The following is a 21,874-nucleotide window of genomic DNA, read 5'->3' on the forward strand; positions in this document are numbered from 1 at the left end:
CCATTGCCCTCTATTCTGAAACTGTACTTGATTTTGCCACAACCTTTTATTTCTTACTTTCTCGCAATATTTAATTACCTATGCAAGAGAAAATTACCCTGAAGTGGAATGCCTGTTGCTTGGTGACTTTGCTTAGTCCCATTAGAGTACCCAACATTAAGTATTTCCCTTATCTTCATAAATGTGGTCTTTTCCAAGAGCCTTATTAGAATACTTTAGGATCTGTATGCCTGCATTCCAATGGCCTTGACAATGAGAGTTTAAAAATTGACTTATTACGGTGATTGCGAAGGTGATGTCAGTAGATGCTTGGGCAATATTGTGTGAATGAGGGGGTGTTTCCATGCACTTCCATCACCTATTAATTGTATGTCTAATGCAGTGATAATGTTCACATTTTGGACACTTTTAGAATTATTTGTGTGAGAGCATCCAAAACTATTACTAACACAAAGTCGGTGTTTTCCCCAGCAGACACAGTATGTGTGTCTGTATTTATTTTCTGAGGAACCCGGAGGAGTGTTAATGATGTGGAAGTCATGTTAGGGTTTATTGATAATCCTAAAATTTGATGAAGGCATGGGTTTGAAAATTAGTCTGAGTGAGCTGTGCATAGTGGATTTAATAGCACTACAGAGTTGAACATCTGTCTTTATCCATTGTTCTCAATTTTCTGTAGGAATGAACTCACTAGTGGTAGTGAAATTGATTTATACACAACTCACTTAACCATAACCTGATATTGGAAGCCCATGTGGATTAGTTAGACGTCCTTCTCAATACTAACTATATGGTTAGGAAAGATCAGAGAATCTGTTCTGGAGGTTGATACGGTGTTGGAAGAAATTTTTTTTCCTAGAGAGTTGGAGAAAAGGCAATAATAACCTAAGGATAGGGAAAACTAGCTGGTAGAGAGAATGCGAACCTGGGAGAAAAAAAAATCTTTTGGAGATAGTGGCTCTATATACCATGTTAAAGAGAGAAACATTAAGCTGAAATTGTGTTTCCGAGATAGCACAAGTACTTTATTTATATTAAGAAAAATGAGTCAATATTATAAGTAGAGGGGACCTGATATGCTCTGATAACAAAAATATGATAAAGGAATAAATAGGAATTTTCATAATAATATATATATAATTTAGATATTTTTTATTACATATGATTAGCTATTTATTTCTATAATTTTAGCAATATCTTGAGATATATACATATATATACATACATATATATATATACATACATACATATATACATACATACATATATATATACATATATATACACATACATATATATACACATACATACATATATATATATATATATATATATATATATATATTGTAAAATCCCTATTGAACAAAGTCTCGAACAGTGAATGATCTGGGTGTTAGTAATTATTCCTTTTGCTCTTGCAACTCCACTGTAATTTGCTATCTGTTTTTTGGAGTGGGTCCATTCAACACATGTTTCTCACAACACGCATAGTTTTTATCATATTTTTACTTGTTATTCCAATCCTTGGCATTTCATATAAGGTAGACAAATAAGTTAGATGTCTAGAATCTTCTTGGAATGTTCTTTGGGGGTGGTTTACTACTCATTAAGATTTCTATTTGTATGTCATTACCTGGTAGAGGCAGTGTTACGTTTTAGTTTACTACTCCAAGGAAAAACACAAGAACCGTATAAATCTTATTTCACATCTACTGGGTACTCCTCTAATAGGTGCTTCTAGTGGCCTCCTCTGTGTGTCCAGATTATGTTAGGATTCACGGAGAAAAGAGATTAGTTAAGATAGTTAGAATATTTATGACTTATTACTTGAGGTGTTAGGTAGATATATATATATATATATATATATATATATATATATATATATATATATATATATATATATATATATATATATATATATATATATATATATATATATATATATATATATATATATATATATATATATATATATATATATATATAGGAAAGAAGGAGAGGGGAAGGAGGTGAATTTTGTAGATTGAGTTTTAGTTCTTTGTGAAGGGCAAGCCCTTGAAGGATAGAGTGCTCTCCTATTTCTTGTTCTTTCCATTATATTCAATAAAAGCAATTCTTGGTTCCTAGCATATTACCTTCACTAATTTTCTTGTTTCTTTATCAATTGGTAATATACGAATATCTCATCAATTTTGAGCCAAGAAAACAAAAAGCAACAATCATCCAAATACATTCAGTACGTTTTTGGTTTGACAATTGGAATTTTGATCCACAGTCTGGTGTAAACAATGGGTCATGCATGGCTTGAATTGATCCAACGAGAAACTAAACACGCACTCAATCCAAAGTCCAAATTGCCACATATTGCATTGTAGCCTTTTAAAGATAGTTCAGTGAAAGTTGAGGTTTCTAGTTGTTAGCTTGTGTGTAGAACCCCTGGAGGATTGTTTTAGTGATTAATGATTAATTTGTTGTAACCTTCAGATGCATTATTTTTTTTTGTTTGCATGTTTTATAAACTTGGTTTAACATTTTCCATAAATATTACCAATAAAATGGGTGATTGTGCGTGAGACTCCCACCAGGTGGGGTATGAGGAAGAAGATATGCAGTGTGATGCTTGCAAGTAGTTGCTGTTTCTGGGTTGAGACCTGGTGAAAAGGAACCAACTTTACTGTTATGTCAAGGCTTGCTCATCACCCACCATTACTTTTTTTTTTTGTCTTCAATACATTTTTTAAAATTTATCGCTCTTGTATTTGAGTACCGAGTCCCCCTGTGTTTTGTAAAATGACCAATATTATTTGTTTGCCTGTTTTCTTAACCTTGACTTTCCTTTTCCTCTGATGTAATCCTTTTATGGTAACATTTTTCCGATGTCTAATTTATTGATTTACTATGGCAGTGTGCTGTCCACCCACAGGATGAGATTCGAGCTAAAGCTATTCGGCTGGTATATGCTGTAAAAGATTTTATGGAGTCTGCCAAACTGTTAATTGACGATGAAGCTGAATGTTCTTGCTTATGTTGAACAGGTTACAAACAAGCTCTTTCAGCTTAGTTACATATCAGGAGATGTTGAAAAGTTTGCAACAAAGATGCTGCTTTCTGCTGTAGAACATGAAGTTTCAGATACGGGTCTTTTGCAACCTGGACCTGGACCTACTGAACATAGAGCTGAGGCAGAGGTGCATTGCTATTTTTCTTGTGTCCCTTTAGTGTATCTTCTTTGTGATGAACCTTCGAAGAATTCTGTAATATATATGTTTATATATTAATTCTGATTTTGTTATATATTCTACCTTGGATTTGTCAGATTCATTCTTATGCGTAAAACGTTTCGAAATTATTTTTTTCAAATTTTTTCTGGTATCCTTTTGTTTATGGCTTTGAGACACGAGCAATGGAACTTCATGTAATATGGCTTTGAAATCAGGCTTAAGTATCCTTTTTTCCTAATTATTTATCTTTTCTTTTGTGTTTTTCTGTGCATAAACTGCTTCCCACATAATGGCTCAAGGCTCGGTCACTTTTGTTCTTGATAAACTGATTATTGGTAGCGTGTACTTAATTTTATAGGTTGAAGGCCCTGAAATAAGTACTTCCGAGGTTTCAGAGTCTACAATTTCTGAAGATGAATCTGCTAGAAGGGCTAAACCATTGATTCAAAATGTTCCATCTATATCATTTTCTGAAGCTCAACGTCTCATTTCTTTGTTTTTTGCCTTATGTACTAAGGTTAGTTTATGAATACTTCTTGCAATATTGAAATGACTACAATACTCTTCATCTGTTTTAGTAACATTGATGTAGTTTTTTTATATCTTTGCAGAAACCCGGTCTTCTTCAGATTGTATTTAATGTGTACGGGCAAGCCCCGAAAATTGTTAAACAGGTCTTATTTTGTTGATTATGTTAGTTTACTAGTTTTATTGTTGTAGTATTCAGTGAGTTAGGTTAATCCACCTGTTTCTTTGGTCATGTAGCAGCTGATAAAATATGGGATTGATAGAGTTTGCTCCCATCTCATCTTTGTAGCATAGTAAATAGATTTTTATATAAAAAATTGTGGTATGGGATTGAGAGTATGTGCCGGAATTGACATCTCTCTGAATCAATTGCTCATGTGATTGTGGAACAGTATGTGAATGTAACTATTTTCTGCATAACGAAAACATGAATTTTCCACAAAAGGTTATGACTGAATCATGTACCAGTGCTACCAGGAAGTTCACTTTTTCACCTTTTTGCATTGTGATTTTCTTTTAGCTATTATTGGCAGTAACAGTTCTTTGTTTGACACTTCTGACTTTTCCTACTCATCCTTTTGTAGGCTTTTCATCGCCACATTCCTATTGTTGTCAGGGCACTTGGGCAATCTTATTCTGAACTGCTCCGTATCATATCTGATCCACCTCAAGGAAGTGAAAATCTTCTGACACTGGTAGCTTACTGTTCTCATTGCTCACTATGGCTTATTTAATCATTTAAGGATTATCACCAGGATGTGAAAAGAGACATTAATGTTGATCTTGTTTTTTTGAAGGTACTGCAAATATTGACTCAGGACACGTCGCCATCTTCTGATTTAATATCTACGGTTAAACGTTTGTATGAAACAAAATTTAGAGTATGTATAGCAGTCAAAATAATTGTAAAATTTTTCACCAATGATTAGATTTTTTGTTTCTTTTTCTTATCTGTGCTGGTTCTCCATTGCAGGATGTTACAATTCTTGTTCCATTATTGTCTTCGCTTTCCAAACAGGAGGTTATATTGATATTTTCTTTTATTACCTTTCTATTTATATTCTTGCTTAGTTTCCTTTGAAATTTGTTTTTTCATTTGTAGGTGCTCTTTTGTTCTGGCTTATAAAATATATTTGAGGAAATTTCATACTAGACCCAAAACCATTTTATGAGTGCAAGGAGCTTAAAACCCATTTGTATTAATGTTTAGGGTGTTCTATTTTGCATCTCATTTTTGCTATTTCTCTGTATAGACAATATTCCACTTTCCTCTATCATAGACTGGGAAATTTGGATCAGCAATTTAATAATGCTGGCAACCACCATCACAAATTACGTGCTGCTGACATAAAATTGGAAAGAGATCTAATGATTCAGGATCTTATCCAAAGCATTTGTTGGTACTTATAAGATAAAATATATTTGGTATTCTTATTCATAACACTTGCCAGATGATAAGGTTCTCATCAATATGCTTACTTGCATTTGTTCTTTAATTTATTTAAAGTATCTATCCAAAGTCAAATCTAGATTCAGTAGTAAATATTATTCTAGAACTAGAATTTATATCAATGTCTTTGTGACTAGGAAATTAAGTTGATTCTGGCTTGCCTGAAGATACCATTTCCATCTGTTTCAGCAATTTCTCCATAAATAGTACTGATCATTTTTAGCACACCATGCTCTTGCTGTTTAATAGTAGATATTTTTCGTAATCAGCTTGATTTCAAACTTTGATGGTGACAGGTTTTACCAATATTCCCAAGGCTTGTTGGTCTTCCATTGGAAAAGTTTCAAAGAGCACTTGCTCACATACTACAGGTATATGTGAATTCTAATACTGGATTTCATATTTGTATGTCTCTTATGCTTTTTATTCTTGGATGCCTTGTGCTTGGAAAATTGACTGCGCTTTCATTCATAGTCCATGTTTCCTTATAGCTATTCCTTTTAGTGGATGAGGATTTATGTTCGATTTAACCTCAATATTTCTTACAAGTTATTTCTTTATCTTTTTTCTTCCTTTCTAGATAGGCTAAGCATTTAATGCTGTTCATGGCAGGGTTCAGCTCATACAGGTCCAGCTTTAACTCCTGTAGAAGTGTTGGTTGCAATGCATGGAATTGTTCCGGAGAAGGATGGCCTTGCACTTAAGAAGGCATGTCTTCTATTATCTACGCTTATGCTTCAATTACCCTTACCAATTAAATGTTGTTTGTAAAAGAGTTTTTCTGTCGATTATTGATGATCTATGAACATCTGATGTATTAATGCTTTTGGAAGATGTCACATCTTATGAGTTTTTGTAATAAGTAAATAAAAAATATTAGTGCCATATAATCAGGAAGTAAGCTTGATCTTTGCTATTAAAAAAATTAAGCTTATTATTTCTTAACCTGATTGATATTTAGTGGAACTAGATTTGGTAGGTTGTATTTGATTTGATTTACAACTCTTTTTAGCTGTAATCCAAGTCCATATATTTCTTAAGAATGTTGTTGATCAAATCATATATAACTGTTTTGGTATATTGTTGAAATAAGTAATAAATAGTGCATTGGGAACTTTTTTCCTGCTGTACTGATAATTAGTACCTAGTCATGTATCTAGGAGTCTAGTGCACTCTATGAGTTGTACCTAAGAGTCTAGGGTGGTCTTTTGATCTTTCGTCTTCCCATTGTATCAGATTTCTATCATTATAAATAGAAAATCACAAGAAGGATCTTGGAAGCCCTCCAATTTTATATTTTCTCTCATATTAATCTCATGTTTCTTTTTCGTTTTATTTAGGGTCATTTGTAATTCTGATCTACTTCTCACCCTCCTGGTTTCATCATTTTTCATTTTTGGGGAAGGCGTGGTGTTTTGTGTACATATTCTAAAATGAAAATAAAATGTTTGTTGTAATATGGTATCAGAGCACAAATAGGAAATAATTGATACAAAATGAAGAGCAAGCAACACATCAAAATCTCAATAAGGATAGTTGTTGTGTCTTGATGCAGCTTACTGTATGTTGTTTTTTCCTGATTGCCCCCTCCCCCAATAAGAAATAAATAAACTATTTTGTTAAACTAACAAAATACCAAATAACCACTGTTGTGTCTTAGTGCAATGAGCAGTTCACTACTTTTTTAGATGTATTTTTTCCTATGAACTGTTTCAATACCTCGCGCCTCTTTTTACCTGGCTTCAATTTGTCATGGTAGTGTTGTTTAGAAATAATTTATTGTTATTTGTCTTGTGCGTGAAAAGCTTGTTTAGATGCAAATCACTATTATGGTCTTGTGCATAAAAAAGTTCCAGCCTAATTGGATTGTCGTGTAATGTTGCCTTCTATCTGGAATGTAGAAAAAGTTATCCAAATATTTTTTCCAAAGGCTAATACTAGTTACCAAACCCATGTCTGATTTGTATAATCTTTTTCATCAATGTTAGTTGAACTAGTTCTTCTGTGTCAACTATTGAAAAGCCTTAAAAACTTTGGACGTGAATTCTGAATTATTTTTTTGCACCATCAGATAACAGATGCTTGCTCGGCTTGTTTTGAGCAACGTACTGTGTTCACACAACAGGTTCTAGCAAAGGCATTGAACCAAATGGTAAGGAGATTCAGTGTTTTGGTCAATTATACTGGATTTACTTCAAATCTTCATGGCTCTATTGTTTAAATTTTCAGGTTGATCAAACTCCTCTGCCTCTACTTTTCATGAGAACAGTTATTCAGGCAATTGATGCTTTTCCTGCACTGGTAAATTTCTTTTCAGATTTTTTTCATGCATATCTGTTTTTGCTAATGCATTTTTGTTTGTTAAGATATTATGTTGATGTTGAATTCTTTAGATGATATATAGCGTACTGGTATTATAGGGAATGGGATTATGAATACGTTACATTAAGCGATTTTGCTGACAGAGCTATATATTGATTTTCTGCCTTTTTCTTTTGAAAATATTGGGTTAACCAAAGTTTCAAACATAATGGTCAGATCAATTTCCTGAAAATTGGCTTAATTATTTTTCAAGTAATTCATGAAATGCAAAATTATGAAGTAGTTAATACATCAGTAATAACAATGGCATCTGTGTGGTGCTTCTAGTGTTGTTACAAGGATTCTGCTCAATTTCGATCTTTTTTTTCAAAGGAAGTCCTGCCATGTAGAAAACATAAACCCAATACTTCTAATGTCAATATTCTGTTTTTAGGTTGATTTTGTTATGGAGATACTCTCAAAACTTGTGACAAGACAGGTATGCTTCTCTGGAACACATTTTACTCTGATCTATGGACTTTGAACTGCTGATGTTTAACTTTAAATTACTAAATGCAGGTGTGGCGTATGCCTAAACTTTGGGTTGGTTTCTTAAAATGTGTATATCAGACACAGCCACGTTCTTTTCATGTTCTATTGCAGGTACTGCATTCTGAACTTGCCTTAAATCATAACTGTTGTGGAGAAACGAGGAAATATGTGCTTCTAAACTACACAGCAAAGCTGAATTATAGACAAATCAGTTATATTAATTACTGTAGTTATTATGATTTGATTGGCCTATACGATGTACTTAAACACTATTTTGCATACTTTTTAATAAACACTATCAAACTGGGGCATATAAGCCGTGAGGACCAGGCTTTATTATGTATCTAACTTATCTTAGGTCCCCTTAATGATTTGGTGAAAACGTTCACTTGCTTGTCATTTGAATTAGTGAGTGGTGTAGGTAAGATCATTTCTATGTTGAAAGGAATCTACTCATTTGTTCCTCATGAAATACTAGATTTGATATGTAGTGAAGCTTAGCTATCACAAATTAGTTCACTGCAATCTGATGGCATGGCTTAAACCCTAACCCTTGACCTTGCAAGCTTCAACTACATTCTGTTGTTTTACTTTTCTGATGTCCAATGACTGTGCAACTGCATCTCCAATCAGTTGGTAAATCTGTCCAATGATCCAGTCAACATTTTATTGTCCAATTATCTGAATGTAACCTTTATCCTCATAGATAAAAGTCCAAAGTACTACCTCCCAGTCACAAGCTGAATTTAGGATCCAACTTACAATGCCGACTGCAGAAGGATGTCGTATTTACCAAAATAAAACATGCACAACTAAATTTTAACCACACGCATTGTGTTGAAAGTCACAATGCAGCATCAATTTTCCTTGGTACACTTAATAATTAGGCAGTTTTGAATTGCATTTAAGAAACCAGACAAAAAAGAGTAACTGTTATGAACAAAATTAGTTGCCTACTGGAAGAAATTCAAACTCTCTCCAATCGTATGTAATCACATATCTGAAAAAAAATAATGGTAGAAACTTAGAAATCTTAAAAAGATAGACAACAAAATCCAACATAGAAAAAATAAGGGAATGAATTCTTTCCTCGATGAGTGGGAATGCCAAATTGTCTCTCAGTGGTGACCGTGCAAGTGGGAATGAATATGAGAACCAAGGAATGAAATTGCAAGTTTCAAGAGAAATGGTGTGTATGAATGTTTGATTCAACTGCAGTAGAACTTTGACCTGAAGGAAAAGGAGGCACAGGTTCAATTATATGTGGAAGCACTGGAAGGGCGTGCCCTCCAGTTGTACCAAAAACGGAAATTTAAGATCCTCTGGTTTGTGCTCAATGATGGAACCTTAATTGGGAGAGCATGACAACATAGGAAAAAATTAAAGTTCTAGATCAAGAAAATAAAGAAGGTTCTCTGGTCAAAAGGCCAAAGCAAAATGAACTCTTTAATGATGATGTAGGAACTGAACTGAAGGAGCAAAGGAAGGGGGCTGATGGGAAGCCAATAATGGGGGACAATAATGAAAGGTAAAACGTTCCTTGTGAATGGGTTCATAAATGAGCCCGATGTGGATGTTGTAGGGAACAACTGTAGACAGTGGGGTGGGGTGGGGTGGAGGGGTTCAATGAATAGTAAATTGTGTTTAATCACACATGTAAATCCTTTATTTATAATCAAAGTATAATATAGGATCATTTGATTGAGTACAGTACTCTGGTTCTTCCACGTTAGGGATGGTCATTGATTGTAGATTTCTAGCGATCATGCATATTAAATAAGCTTCCGCTCTAGAAATTCTAGACATTGTTGCTTTTGTAGAGGTAGAAGCAACTCCAATGACAGTGACAAGGATGGTGTTGGTTGCTTCCCTCCAACTCTAATTAAGAAGGCCTGTTCACTAGTCATGAAGCTACGACAGCAAGAGCAGGAAGGTAATCCCAGAAATAAGTCAAATTCCAACCCTTGTGAGCAAATATTGGAATTTCAAAATATAGTCAATTTCTTGAATCAATTTCCTTGACTTTAACCAACAGAAGCAAATTTACTTCCAGCAGCACCATGGCCAGGCTCTCCTGTAGCAAGGAAATGGGTGGAAATGATGAGTAAATGGAATCTCGGGCAGTAGACTTGTGGAGGCATTGGTGCTGTCTCACGGCTAAAAGTACAGCAGAAAATAGAGAATCGAAATATATTGGAGATGGCATTTGTCTACAGTTGACCTAGGAGGGTTTTGAGCTATTTTGGTGCTGCTTTGGTGGGGTTGGTTTGACAATGACGCTTAATGGGTTGAAACTCGGGCATTATTTTAGCAGTTAGAAGCCAAACCTTTAGGGATGAAGCTTCATGGAAAGATTTTTTTAATATCGTAGTTGTGAGTATCTGTTAGATTTTAGCGAATTAGTTAGTTGTTGATAAAGAAAAAGAAGTTAAGTTGCTAATAAATTTGAGGAGAGGTCGAGAGTGTTGTCACTCAGTTCTGCAGAGTTCTATCTTCTAATTGGGGTTTGTTTTAGAGGGGCTAAAGGGTATGATGCTGAATGATAAGAGTAGTGCTGATGCCAGTTGTGGTCTAAAACTTCTGGAGTTTTTTCATGCTTAGCAGAGTATCCAAGGTTCGGGTGGAAAAGACTCATGAGATGTAGCATACCCAAAAAAGATACTAATCAATGAATAACGGGTCCACTGGTTATGCATAGGGAGGGTTGACTCTAGGCTCTAAATCTAAATACCCTCTTATGAAAGAAGAAACCTGAGACTTCTGAAATGCTTGTCTAAACTAAATAACGTTTTCCTGACAATATGGCCCAAAAGTAAAAAATGCAAATTAAAGCTATCACGTTTTCCGAAATTATATGTTGCTATTTTTAACTTTTGCATTTGATCTTGATACCATTTAGGTTCTAACAATAACCTTTTTCGTCCTCCTCACAGTTGCCACCTCAACAACTTGAAAGTGCACTCAACAGGCATGCTAATCTCAGAGGTCCCCTTGCTTCATATGCCAGTCAACCAACTATAAAATCAACACTTAGTAGGTAAGTTTTTCTATATGTGAGTATTTGAAAGGCTTAATTACATATTTTATTCCTGTCTGTGATGTTGGACTCAGAATATTTTTTTGCTCTAATAATGCCCCCCTAACTTTTCTAATTAAATAAATTCTGGCCAGCTGTCAATCTGCCATCCAATTACTAGGGAAATAACTGACAGTGGTCTTATCGCATGACACATGATTCTCAGATGTTGCAGCATAACAGCATGCTTCTGAGTTCAGTTGGACATACTGTGACATGTTTGATCGAACGCAAAATAATGCATCATTACCATGCGTTGTAATTTATCTATTCTACAAGTCATACTGGGTTCTATTAAGTGATTACTTCTGCAATATAATACCCTCATCCAAAAATTGTATGCTGTCAGTTATTTCTCTGAGCAATTGATTGGCAAAATTAATCCAATCTTACACCCGTTAACAACGTTTTATGATTATTTAAAAATTCTAGCAGTTGGAAAAGCATATACGAACGTTCTATATTTTCTAGTTGCAGTTTCTCCTTCGCATTCTAGTATTATTGTTGTAGTCAACTAAATTATGTATAACCATGTGCAGATCAATTTTAGCAGTTCTTGGTCTTGCAAATGAAACTCATGTGCAGCAAAATTTGTCAACTTCGTTGCACCCTTCTGACACAAGTTCATCAGTTCATGGAGCAACACTTACGTGATGGTTAAGTTACTGACTACAGGAAATTAGTAACTGGGCCAATTGATAATTGTTGTCGATAAGATTGATCGACTTCTGGATTTCTTGGCATCCAAAGATGCAGAGAAACAAATTTATACGGCGTCTTGGAGCCCCAAATGCAGCCTTTTCAGAGTCTGTGACCATCCCGACATTGGGGCATGCACCCGATCATATCTTAGTTTCCATGAAATCCACCGCGCCTTCTAGGAAATGTATCATAGTTTTCTTTTTGTGTTTATTTTATTTTTTTCATTGTAATATTATTCATTCAATTTTGATGTTATATTCCTGCCTTTTCTGGGGTAAGAACTATGGACTATCCTCGTGTATGTGATTGCATAGTCATCACCATAGTCCTCTCCAGACGCTATGATAATGCTAAAAATGAAATCATGTCTCTGAAACCCCTTTTCTACCGTCCATTCCTCGCTTCGGGAAGACTTCCTAAAGAGAAAATTATACCATGGACTAGTCAGATCAGATTATTCCAAAATTCAAACACTAAACATGTAGGCTTTCTATAAAAATACCAAAACTATTTATGTGATGATTATACTAAGGGTGAAATTGTTGACACGTCATTTTCATGTGATACATTACCGACCCATGTGCTGTTATGCTATTTGTACACACATGTTTATATTTTTTTAAATCATTAAATGATATATCAGATATGCAATCACGATTCAATTGTTATGATCTATTATACGGTAACTTAAGCTGCTACATGTTATCATCTGCTTTTCAATATTTTTTGGATATTCGAGTTAGAAATAGTATTTTCTTTACGTAAAAATTGGGACTTCTTCCGGTAAATTTGTAAACAAAATCCTATATAACTTGTTAGTTTGATGACATTGAAGATATCCTGTCATTACTCTTGCTTTAGGTCAGAAAGGTACATGATCGTTTGAAGTTGTAGGTGTATGTTAAAGCTATTAAACTCTAATTTTTTAAACATTTATGAATAATTCGTAAAAGGATAACAGCTGAAATTGAAATGTTTGAAGTGAGAGAAGCGAAAGGAAGCACAAGCTTTAAAATGATTTTTCTCTCTCATTTATTCTGGTTCCATATAACGTAGAAAGCAATACGAAGAAAAAGGAATTTTAAGAACATTTATTGGATCTTTCAGTTCTTGATTGTTTTCATTTGATCTCTTGATTGTGAAAGAAAGAAGTTATATATGACAAATGTCATTTTGATGTGTGGAAATTTCATGTTGATTCCTAAATGTTCTATTTACGTGAATTTTAAAAAGGTCAAAGAAATATCGTTATCATTTTGATTCATTTAACATGAATATCACGTGGTGGACATCGAGGATTTGGGCTAACTTCACCGTCAAACACGTATTTATTAATAATTTTATAATCTATTCTTTCAAATAATAACTAGCTACGACTTCACTTTTAAAAACGAACAGTGGTTAACCGAAACGTTTTTCTCGTCCATTGGTTGCTCGTCAATAGTCATCAAATTTTTCAAATGTGCTATAGCTACTGTTTCATAGCACTGTGAATTAAAATTGATTAAAAATTAAGCAATCGTCAATTTATCATTTTGTCACATATCAATGAGTTTTTTCTCTTAAGCAAGGAGGTTTTTTCAAATTAAACTTTTTTATGTAGTTTTTTTGTATCAAGCATGTCATCCTTTAATTATATTTCTATACTTTATAAATACTATCATAAACTTAGTTAATCTAATTTTCAACATTGAATCTTAATATTACCTTTTAAACAGACAAACATGAATTGAATTTTAGAATAGTTATAATCTGACCATTCTAATATAAAGTTTTAAAAATGTGAAATTAAAACACTCATCGAATTATTAGAGATTCAATTGGAACAACTTGTGTATAGTATCTTCCACAATTTTAAAAGTTTAATCCTTTTTAGGAATATTTAATTTTATCTGGTGAACTTTTTATTGTTAATAGTGATCAATTTGATGTTATAATTCGTTCTTCATATATATATATATATATATATATATATATATATATATATATATATATATATATATATTAATCGTAATTTAGTAATTTGAGTAAACCTTTCTTCTTGTTTTTAAAGTTGTGAAACATTGTCATAGTAATTTCTAATAATAGAAAAAGTCAAATGAATATTCAAAATTGAAATATGCCATTCAAGATACTGTAGATTTAGTAACTTTTGTTTTAGAAACTAATTCGCATGGTGATTAATGACAGAGATTAACTTCAGTGCAGAATTCAATTTTAGATATCTAGTTATCATTTTAAAATTTCAAACACTAGTTTATATATATATATATATATATATATATATATATATATATATATATATATATATATATATATATATATATAAATAATATGCTAACTTGAATAAGTTAATTTTATATGATCTTTGGAAAGTTCTGAATTTTTAATATATCATTATTCTCTTCCCCACATAGTAAAGTTTGCTGGTTTAGTTTATAATAATTTTTTATAAAAGAACCTGTCAAGAGTTTAAGAAAAAAGATTGATAAATTAAAAATATATATTAATAGTATTTAATTTTATAAAGGATACTATAAATACTAGTTTGACGCAAAATTTTAATTATTTTATATTACTTCTCAATTTAAAGTTGATTAGTCTTAAACATTTACCACTTCAGAAAGTAAGTACATTGACTTGGAAATTTTATCTTTATTTTTATATAGTGTGAATACTAAGATACTAACGGAATAAATAACTTATCTAGTTCAACATTATTACGCACTTATTTAAAATTAAGAATATATAAAATAATCTTTCACGCATAAAATTTAAAACGATAATTATGTTTAAACAGTAAAATAAGAGGGGAAAATGCTTCGTGTAGACTGATAGACTTGAAATATATTGAAGATTTAACAGGGCAATTAAGCAAGTGGTGAGAAGAATTGCATGAATTGAAAGAATAAGAGGAAAAGAGTGTACATTTGAGACATTACCCTCTGTAGATTTTGATGTACGGCCTAAATCAGAAACAGTATGGGACGCCATTAATTGGCCCCAGATGATATCCACCTATACATAGCTGTGTATAATATTGAAATCCAACAATCGATTAAAAGTTCTTTTTTTTTTCTTCTCAAAGAATCTATTTCTCCCAAAGAAATAAGGTACACATACTTTACAACAGCAAAAATTTTCCCTTGCAAACATTTTTGTGCAAGAGACTTCGGGAACAAAATCAATAGCCTGTTCCAGTGTGGCCCGGCGACACAATGCATTAGTGCCAATGGTGGCTAACTCATGCATCCATATATTCTGTGATGAACCAATACCAAATATGGGCTAACTGTCATGAACAAAAAGCCAAGTTAATTTTGTCTCGCATGAGGTTAAAGCTATTATTAAACCTTTTAAGATTTTCTCAAACTAAATGAATTTCAAGTTGATGTGAGGCCCGAGAGGAGCAAAATTTCTCAAGTATTCTTGTTTCTTCAGTATCACTTTAAAATGCATCATGCATTCGCTTTGAGAATTACAGATAAGTTTCTATATGCACATTACAAATCAGATCATACCTATCACACACTCACAATAGAATTGGTGGAGGATTACTTGACAGGTATGATAGCATCTAGGTTTTTCTGAAGCACCCAAGCTTTTGGGTAAACTGTATTATGAGCACTTAAATGAAGATGCCAATTCATTATTTTGGAACAGCCATGAGGTGAGCCTTCCATTTGACTTTCATCTTCCACCAATTGTTCTATAAAGGTGGTCTCCTGTCAAACCAAAAGTCTCATGAGTTTAATGACTATAAGAATTGCTGATGATATTAAATGGCTAAAACGATAGTAAATAGTAAGACCAACCGAATGTCAGATTAAAGACATAGAACATAAATCATACTTGAAAACCTTCCTTCACTGTGTCTAACTGTCTAATGGGATTTAAAGAAGGGCGCCTCCATCGTTTTGGATCCCACAAGATTGTGCTGTTGAATGCAAATCCAGACATATCAACATGAAATCTACGAAGTCTTTTACTTTTCTCATTTGTATGCCATCCGATCACTTGGCTTGCATTGCATACAGGACCCTCCAAAATGGCCTTGTTCTTGCTTGGCGCAAGCATGGCAACAGGCCAAGTGCCAAAGCGGCTACAAAATCAGTTCAACATTAGAACGTAGGAATACAAATTTACAAGAGAGGACATAATTCATTATTACATGTTGCACAAACATAAAACCAACAGATATGACTCAAAGAAAGCTTAACGTTATTCCAAATACTTGAATTCATTTAGGTAATAGGTAGCTTTTGACCTGGCTTTTCGTATTTGGTGACTAAAATATAGAATGAGTAGGCACCCCCAACACTAGTGGGCAGGGCGCTTATGACATTTTGGGACTACCGGAAGATTTCACCTATGGGATTAGGACACAAGTCCAAACCACAAGCGGTTTGACCTAGTTGCAACTACTCAACTAGTTCCTAGGCACCACCATGGGATCTCACTTAAAAGGAAATTGCTCACCAAGCAGGAAGAGTGGCTACAAACGAAGTTTAAGTTAAATCTCTTTCTCTAATCTTAAAGTTACTTTGAAGTTGAAGGTAAAATGGAATCTTCATAAATAAAGATAAAGATGCGTGGGAATTCTTTAATTTCATATTTACATAAAAACTATTTTTAAACCATACGGATGAGAATAGCACCAACAAAGCTCCGTTTTTGGGACAGAAGCTCGTTATTAGAACAATTGAGGCTTGTGACTAGCTCTAACCTTGGAATGGAACTTCCACTCCCCAAAACTTTAAGTCAACAAAAAAAAGGAGAATGTAAAGCAAGATTTGGTTAGATTTTGGTTTTCATTCAGTAAACATGTTTTCTCGAATGATTCCATAAACGTCACCTTACTTAGTTCTCTGTTTTCAAGAATTAGCAAAGAAAATAGTGAAAACAAGGTTTTTGTTGTTTTCTCCCTTTCCCTTGTAAATTCTTGAAGACAAAAAACAAAGACATTATAACATTACTGCTATTACGAGTAAAAACATATCAATTGGGGGGGGGGGGAAGCTACATGACTATCAAAGATGCACAAATGGCAAAAGTCCCACAAGAAGAAACGACATTAGAATACTACTTAAAATAATAAAAAGAATAGCTCGTGCCTTCAAGAAACCACAAACCAAGAACCATTGTTTTCCACTCTACTGAAAATTTGGAACATAGCAGATTTTGGTGCAAGAATAGAATAAAGAAAAACTCAAGTATATTAAAAGTTGTGTTAAGTCTATAAAAAGACAAATGTACATCAAAAAAGGTTCATTGCGATCTAGCTTGAATAAACTTCTCACTTGTAAAAGAAAATAAGGAAGTTTCATAAATCAATATTAAACATTTTTCACGAGTTAAAATCAACTTTTCCACTTTAGCTATTTTAGACACTGTCTCATCTAATTCAAAAGTTGAATCACTTGCCTTCCTAGTTCTTCCCTTATAAAATGCTTATTACGAAGTTTATATGAATTGGGCCTATATATTTTTAAAAGTAAAAGAAAGTATGAATCAACACCACAAAAAAGGACAGTTGTATCATCTTTATTGCCGAGATGCCATATATCCTAAAGCTAAATATACAAATATAGTAGTGTAATTATTTAAATCAAACCTAAACAAAATAAGAGTAATTTCTCAAATGCGTTCCCCAAAACACATTAGACCCCAAGAATGGAATCCCACGGTCGCTTCCCTCAGTTAACCTCCAAAGTCAATCATACTTCAATTATCTAAATTGATGTTTACATTAAGCGAAACCTAAAGGCCAAATGCTACCAAAAAGCAGGCGTGCCAACCGCTTAGAGCCAGTGGTAAGTAACTTGAGGCAACTAACAAAGAAGTGGTAAAAACTCAGTTTCATACTAGCAACAATAACAATTACCACTCCAGAAATGCAAGATAACATGGATCAAATGCAAACACAACACCATGATACCAACTAATTAGAAAGCCCAAGAAGATTAAAAAAACAAAACAAAAACCGATAGTCCAATCAACTAGAAGCAAAGTAAGCAAGCACCTGATGTCTCTCAAGGAGTCAAACAACTCAAGAGAATACACATTATCATCGTCCGCAAAGTAAACAATCCCATCGAGCCTATGACGCTCAATGTGTTCCAACGCTGTGTTCCTCTGATGAACCCCCCTGTCCTTCACATCCGTCAAATTCTTATTGCACACCAAATGCCTATACATCACTCCCGTCTTCCTCAGTACCTCCGCCGTCTCCATCGACGCCGCCTTCATCTCCACCACAATCCACACCACCGGCGGCGGCACCAGCCGCAACACCTGCCCCAACCGGTTCAGGAAATACGCCTGAAAAGCTCGGCCGTACGTCGGCGTCACCACAATCAGCGGCTTCCTCGGCACAAGATCGAACCCATCACCCTGCCTCTCCCTCTCCGCGCTTAGGCTCACCGGATCGATCACGAAACCCTCATCGACGCGATTCCGCAGAACGCGATCTTCCTGGAGAAGCTGCTGCGCGTTGTTCGAATGCGGCAGCGGCGGCTTCATCTCGAACGAGATTTCGTGCGACCGAATGTCCTCCGCCATGTGGCCGAAGGGAAACATGCCTAGCAAGAACCCTACGAAGAAACACAGAACGCACCTGAACGCCGCTCGTCTCCACTGCCCTTTCCGACCGTGCCGGCGCGTGAAAACACCGCCGACGAGTCGCCGAAACGCCGCCGCAAGAGCCGGTAACGGCGACGAGTACTTGGCGTTCCCGGAAGCGAGCTTATGCGTTGGAGAGGAAACCGGAAACGAACCGTTTAGGTACTGGCGATCGGGATACGCCGGCGACAGTGTCCGCCGAAACGAGGCCATTAATTTAACGTCGACGCAGAAAAAATTGAAGAAAAAAAAAGAAAAATGAATTTATGGCGGTAACTGAAATTGAAAAAACACTACATGAGGGAGAGAGAGGGAAGGATCAGAGATTGAAAAGAATGGGATAAAGATCCAGAACCCTATGAGATTAGGGATTGAATTAGAGAGAAAGTATTTGAAGAGAGAATTTAGTGAAACCAGAAAGAACGAGACGAGAGATCTATTGCTAAATACAGAGTTATGAGTCGCTTCTATGCAGAGAACACGAGACAAAGAAACATCCGGGTCGGGTTCGGGTACCATTTAAAGACCAGGTGCACCTCCGGGCAAAAACGAAATACGTCTCAAAGGTCACACTGGGCAACTCGTAAAAACAACCAAACCTCATTACATACATTAAAATAAATCAAAAATATTAATTTCTCAAAGTTTTTTATTTTTAAATTGAACAACTTTTAGTACCCTTAAGTTTTATTAAAAAACATGACCTTTACCTTTTATTAAATTATAATCAATAATAAAATGTGTTAAAAAATTATTGTCAACATTGAATAATATATTCTCTAATTTAAAAAACATGAAAATTAATTTTTATTAATTACTATATTATTTGTTTAAAATAGAAAAGAGAAATGTTTCGCACTCTTACAATTTCACGCTACTATTCAACTATAAACTATCGATATATAAAAAGTTCAGTTTTGAAAATCATTAATAATATATTTCTTTTAGTACATTTTTTCTTTTAAAGAATAATCATTAAATTAAGGCTAAAAATATTAAATGAAAGGTCAGATTGACTAAATTGTAATTTTTTAATGAATTTTAAGGAATATAAAAAGAATGTGGTTAAGAAATTGAACTTTTAGTATCTAATTAAAGATGCATATTTACTAAGACCAGAGCTTGTTTAGTTGAGATCAGGTACAAAAAGGGTAGAGAATTAATTTGTTTGATTGAAAAGAAGGAGAGTTAATTTTAGGAAAATGATGAAACATATTTTATTATTTTTTTTATCTATGTTAATTATTTATCTTTCTACTTGTTTTTTTTTATGAACTTACTACTTTAAAAAATATTTTTATTCTACAAAATAATTAAACATTCAAACTTATTTTTCACGTATTTTTTTCAACTTATTTTTTATCTATTTCCGTGGTCTATATTTTCTTTTATCAAAATAATACACAGCATTAAAATATATATTATATTTTAAATGAATAGGCTTTTAACTTTGTCTACAATAATAATTTTTAATTTATTTTTCAATAATATAATTAAATGTATAATATTACTTTTATTATAAAGAGACGGAAAAGTTATTAAAAATTACTTTTAATAAAGATATATATATATATATATATATATATATATATATATATATATATATTAGTTAAATATTTCTTATCCAGTATTTTATGAATGACAAAAATTATAATTGAATACCCTTTTTCTTTTAGAATCCTTCTACTTATAAATGTAAACTAAATAAAAAAAAATCCTTCTATTTGTATTTCTGGCATATTTTCATCTCGTGCCGTTTGTTTTTGTTAAAATTATATGCATTGACAGCAGAAAAACACGTAAAAAGCACCTGAAGAAATCGTGTGTATTTAACAAACTATATATTAATAGTAAAAGCGACAGATAATTTATTTAAAAAATAGTAATGTATTATTCAATTTAATGATCCAAAAATAGAAAATGAAAATATAAAAGAAAATATTGAGTGAACGTCAAATCTTTAACAACCGGCGAAGAGCTTAAAATAAAAATCTCGTACACTTCGTGTCTAAAATTATAACAAAAAGCACGTGTTAAATTGAGGTAATGATAGATTTTCTTTGAGTCAATATTTGGGTTAGTAGGATATAAAATACGAATCATGTACATTGAACATGGCATATAAAAAAACGTTTTTTTACTAGTAATATATAGGAGACAATGTTCGATGTTCATAAATCTCCTGGCTCTGTGTTTTTAATACTAACATAGGTTGATGGTTGTCTGTACTGTAGAGATGATAGTCAAAAGGCATTAGTTGTTGATAGTGAATCTCTCCAACTCGGTTATTAGCGTTATGAAATCAATTTATGATATAATCTTATAAAAAGTACGATAGTTTTTTACTTTTAATTTTAAAATAAACAATTGTCCTATGATAAAAAAGTGTAATTTTTTTTCATTAAACTTTCACTTAATTTTTGTTCATTTGAATGGATTTGAAAAAGAGTAATTGAATGAATTTGAGAGGATTTGAAAATAAATTTTTTTATTGTTTATTTGAGTGTATTTGAAAGTAAGTGAGAGTGGATTTGAAAGTAAATTTTTTAATCTATCATGTCGCAACCGGGATCGCGACGGGACGACGATCCGTGGAAAAATATAATAAGAATTTTGAGAAAAAGAGATTGGAGTCGCCACCATAGTTTATTCTGGAAAACTACGGAAAAACCATAAAATGATAAGGCATGGTCTATTAGAACCAGATTCTTGGTTCGGGAGTCGGTTACGTGTAGGGAAGGTATTAGCACCCTACAACGTCTGCCTTAAGGCAGTACCTTTAATTAAATATGCGAATATGGATGTGATTTTCAAAATGTTTAACTTTCCCTTGAAATAAAACTCGAAAGAAACAAACAATATTTTTTAGGTTTTTGGGCCCGACAAGGATTGACCTTGCTCCTACGTATTCTCATTCAGAATGAGAAATCAGGGTTCCGTAGTTCGTTTAGAAGCTGTTTGAGAAATTTGTTGAGAAATTGTTTGAAAATTTTGTTAGGAAAATGATTTTGGATTTTTGGGGAAATGAACCTGACAAGGACTAGCCTTGCTCCTACGTATCTCCACTTTTGATGGAGAATCAAGGATCACGTAGTTCTGGCAAGGCGATATTGTTTGTTGTTTTGAAAATGGATATTTTGGTTTTTGAAGATTTTTATATTTTTTTTGGTATTTTTATTGTTTAGGAGAAAAGGTTTTTTAGCACAAGGACGATGCGTGCGATCACACATGTGCCTAAACCTTTAAAACATATTTTTTGGATTTTTAATTTTAGAAAAGAGAAAAGGTTTTTAGCACAAGGACGATGCGTGTGATCACACATGTGCCTAAACCTTTGAAACATATATTTTTTTTGCGTAATGAGTACTAGGCTGATGCGTACGATCGCACGAGTACTCACACGGCTTTTTTTCCTTTTATTGT

General features: G+C 33.4%; 2 protein-coding genes across 5 annotated transcripts in view; one reads left to right on the forward strand and one right to left on the reverse strand.

Moving 5' to 3' along the window:
• LOC108330478 (uncharacterized) overlaps positions 1-12,398 on the forward strand; it is a 28,503-nt gene extending 16,105 nt beyond the window's left edge. For 2 of the 3 annotated variants that reach the window (XM_052875766.1, XM_052875768.1), the window contains exons 13-27: positions 2,906-2,953; positions 3,036-3,188; positions 3,580-3,738; positions 3,833-3,895; positions 4,334-4,444; positions 4,547-4,630; positions 4,723-4,770; positions 5,496-5,570; positions 5,812-5,907; positions 7,271-7,351; positions 7,429-7,500; positions 7,955-7,999; positions 8,080-8,163; positions 10,986-11,089; positions 11,668-12,398. In XM_052875766.1, the coding sequence (XP_052731726.1) occupies positions 2,906-2,953; positions 3,036-3,188; positions 3,580-3,738; positions 3,833-3,895; positions 4,334-4,444; positions 4,547-4,630; positions 4,723-4,770; positions 5,496-5,570; positions 5,812-5,907; positions 7,271-7,351; positions 7,429-7,500; positions 7,955-7,999; positions 8,080-8,163; positions 10,986-11,089; positions 11,668-11,782 (1,338 nt within the window). In that variant the 3' untranslated portion in view covers positions 11,783-12,398. Of the gene's footprint in view, positions 1-2,905; positions 2,954-3,035; positions 3,189-3,579; positions 3,739-3,832; positions 3,896-4,333; positions 4,445-4,546; positions 4,631-4,722; positions 4,771-5,495; positions 5,571-5,811; positions 5,908-7,270; positions 7,352-7,428; positions 7,501-7,954; positions 8,000-8,079; positions 8,164-10,985; positions 11,090-11,223; positions 11,567-11,667 lie in introns of those variants that run through there. The other variant, XM_052875767.1, reaches the window with a different exon arrangement.
• A 2,305-nt stretch (positions 12,399-14,703) lies between these two features.
• On the reverse strand, positions 14,704-19,023 carry LOC108331935 (probable beta-1,4-xylosyltransferase IRX9H). Of its 2 annotated transcripts, none has more exons than XM_017566963.2 (4): positions 17,853-19,023; positions 15,683-15,932; positions 15,367-15,555; positions 14,704-15,122 (listed from the first exon to the last, which is right to left on the reverse strand). In XM_017566963.2, exons 1-3 carry the CDS (start codon positions 18,662-18,664, stop codon positions 15,385-15,387), a joined length of 1,233 nt encoding a protein of 410 aa, XP_017422452.1. In that variant the 5' UTR covers positions 18,665-19,023; the 3' UTR covers positions 14,704-15,122; positions 15,367-15,384. The 2 variants fall into 2 exon arrangements, with proteins under 2 accessions (XP_017422452.1, XP_017422451.1); XM_017566962.2 differs by having other exon boundaries at positions 15,352-15,555.
• Between the last annotated feature and the right edge of the window lie 2,851 nt (positions 19,024-21,874).

Source organism: Vigna angularis, chromosome 4, assembly GCF_016808095.1.
Source record: "Vigna angularis cultivar LongXiaoDou No.4 chromosome 4, ASM1680809v1, whole genome shotgun sequence".
Classification (NCBI taxonomy): domain Eukaryota; kingdom Viridiplantae; phylum Streptophyta; class Magnoliopsida; order Fabales; family Fabaceae; genus Vigna; species Vigna angularis.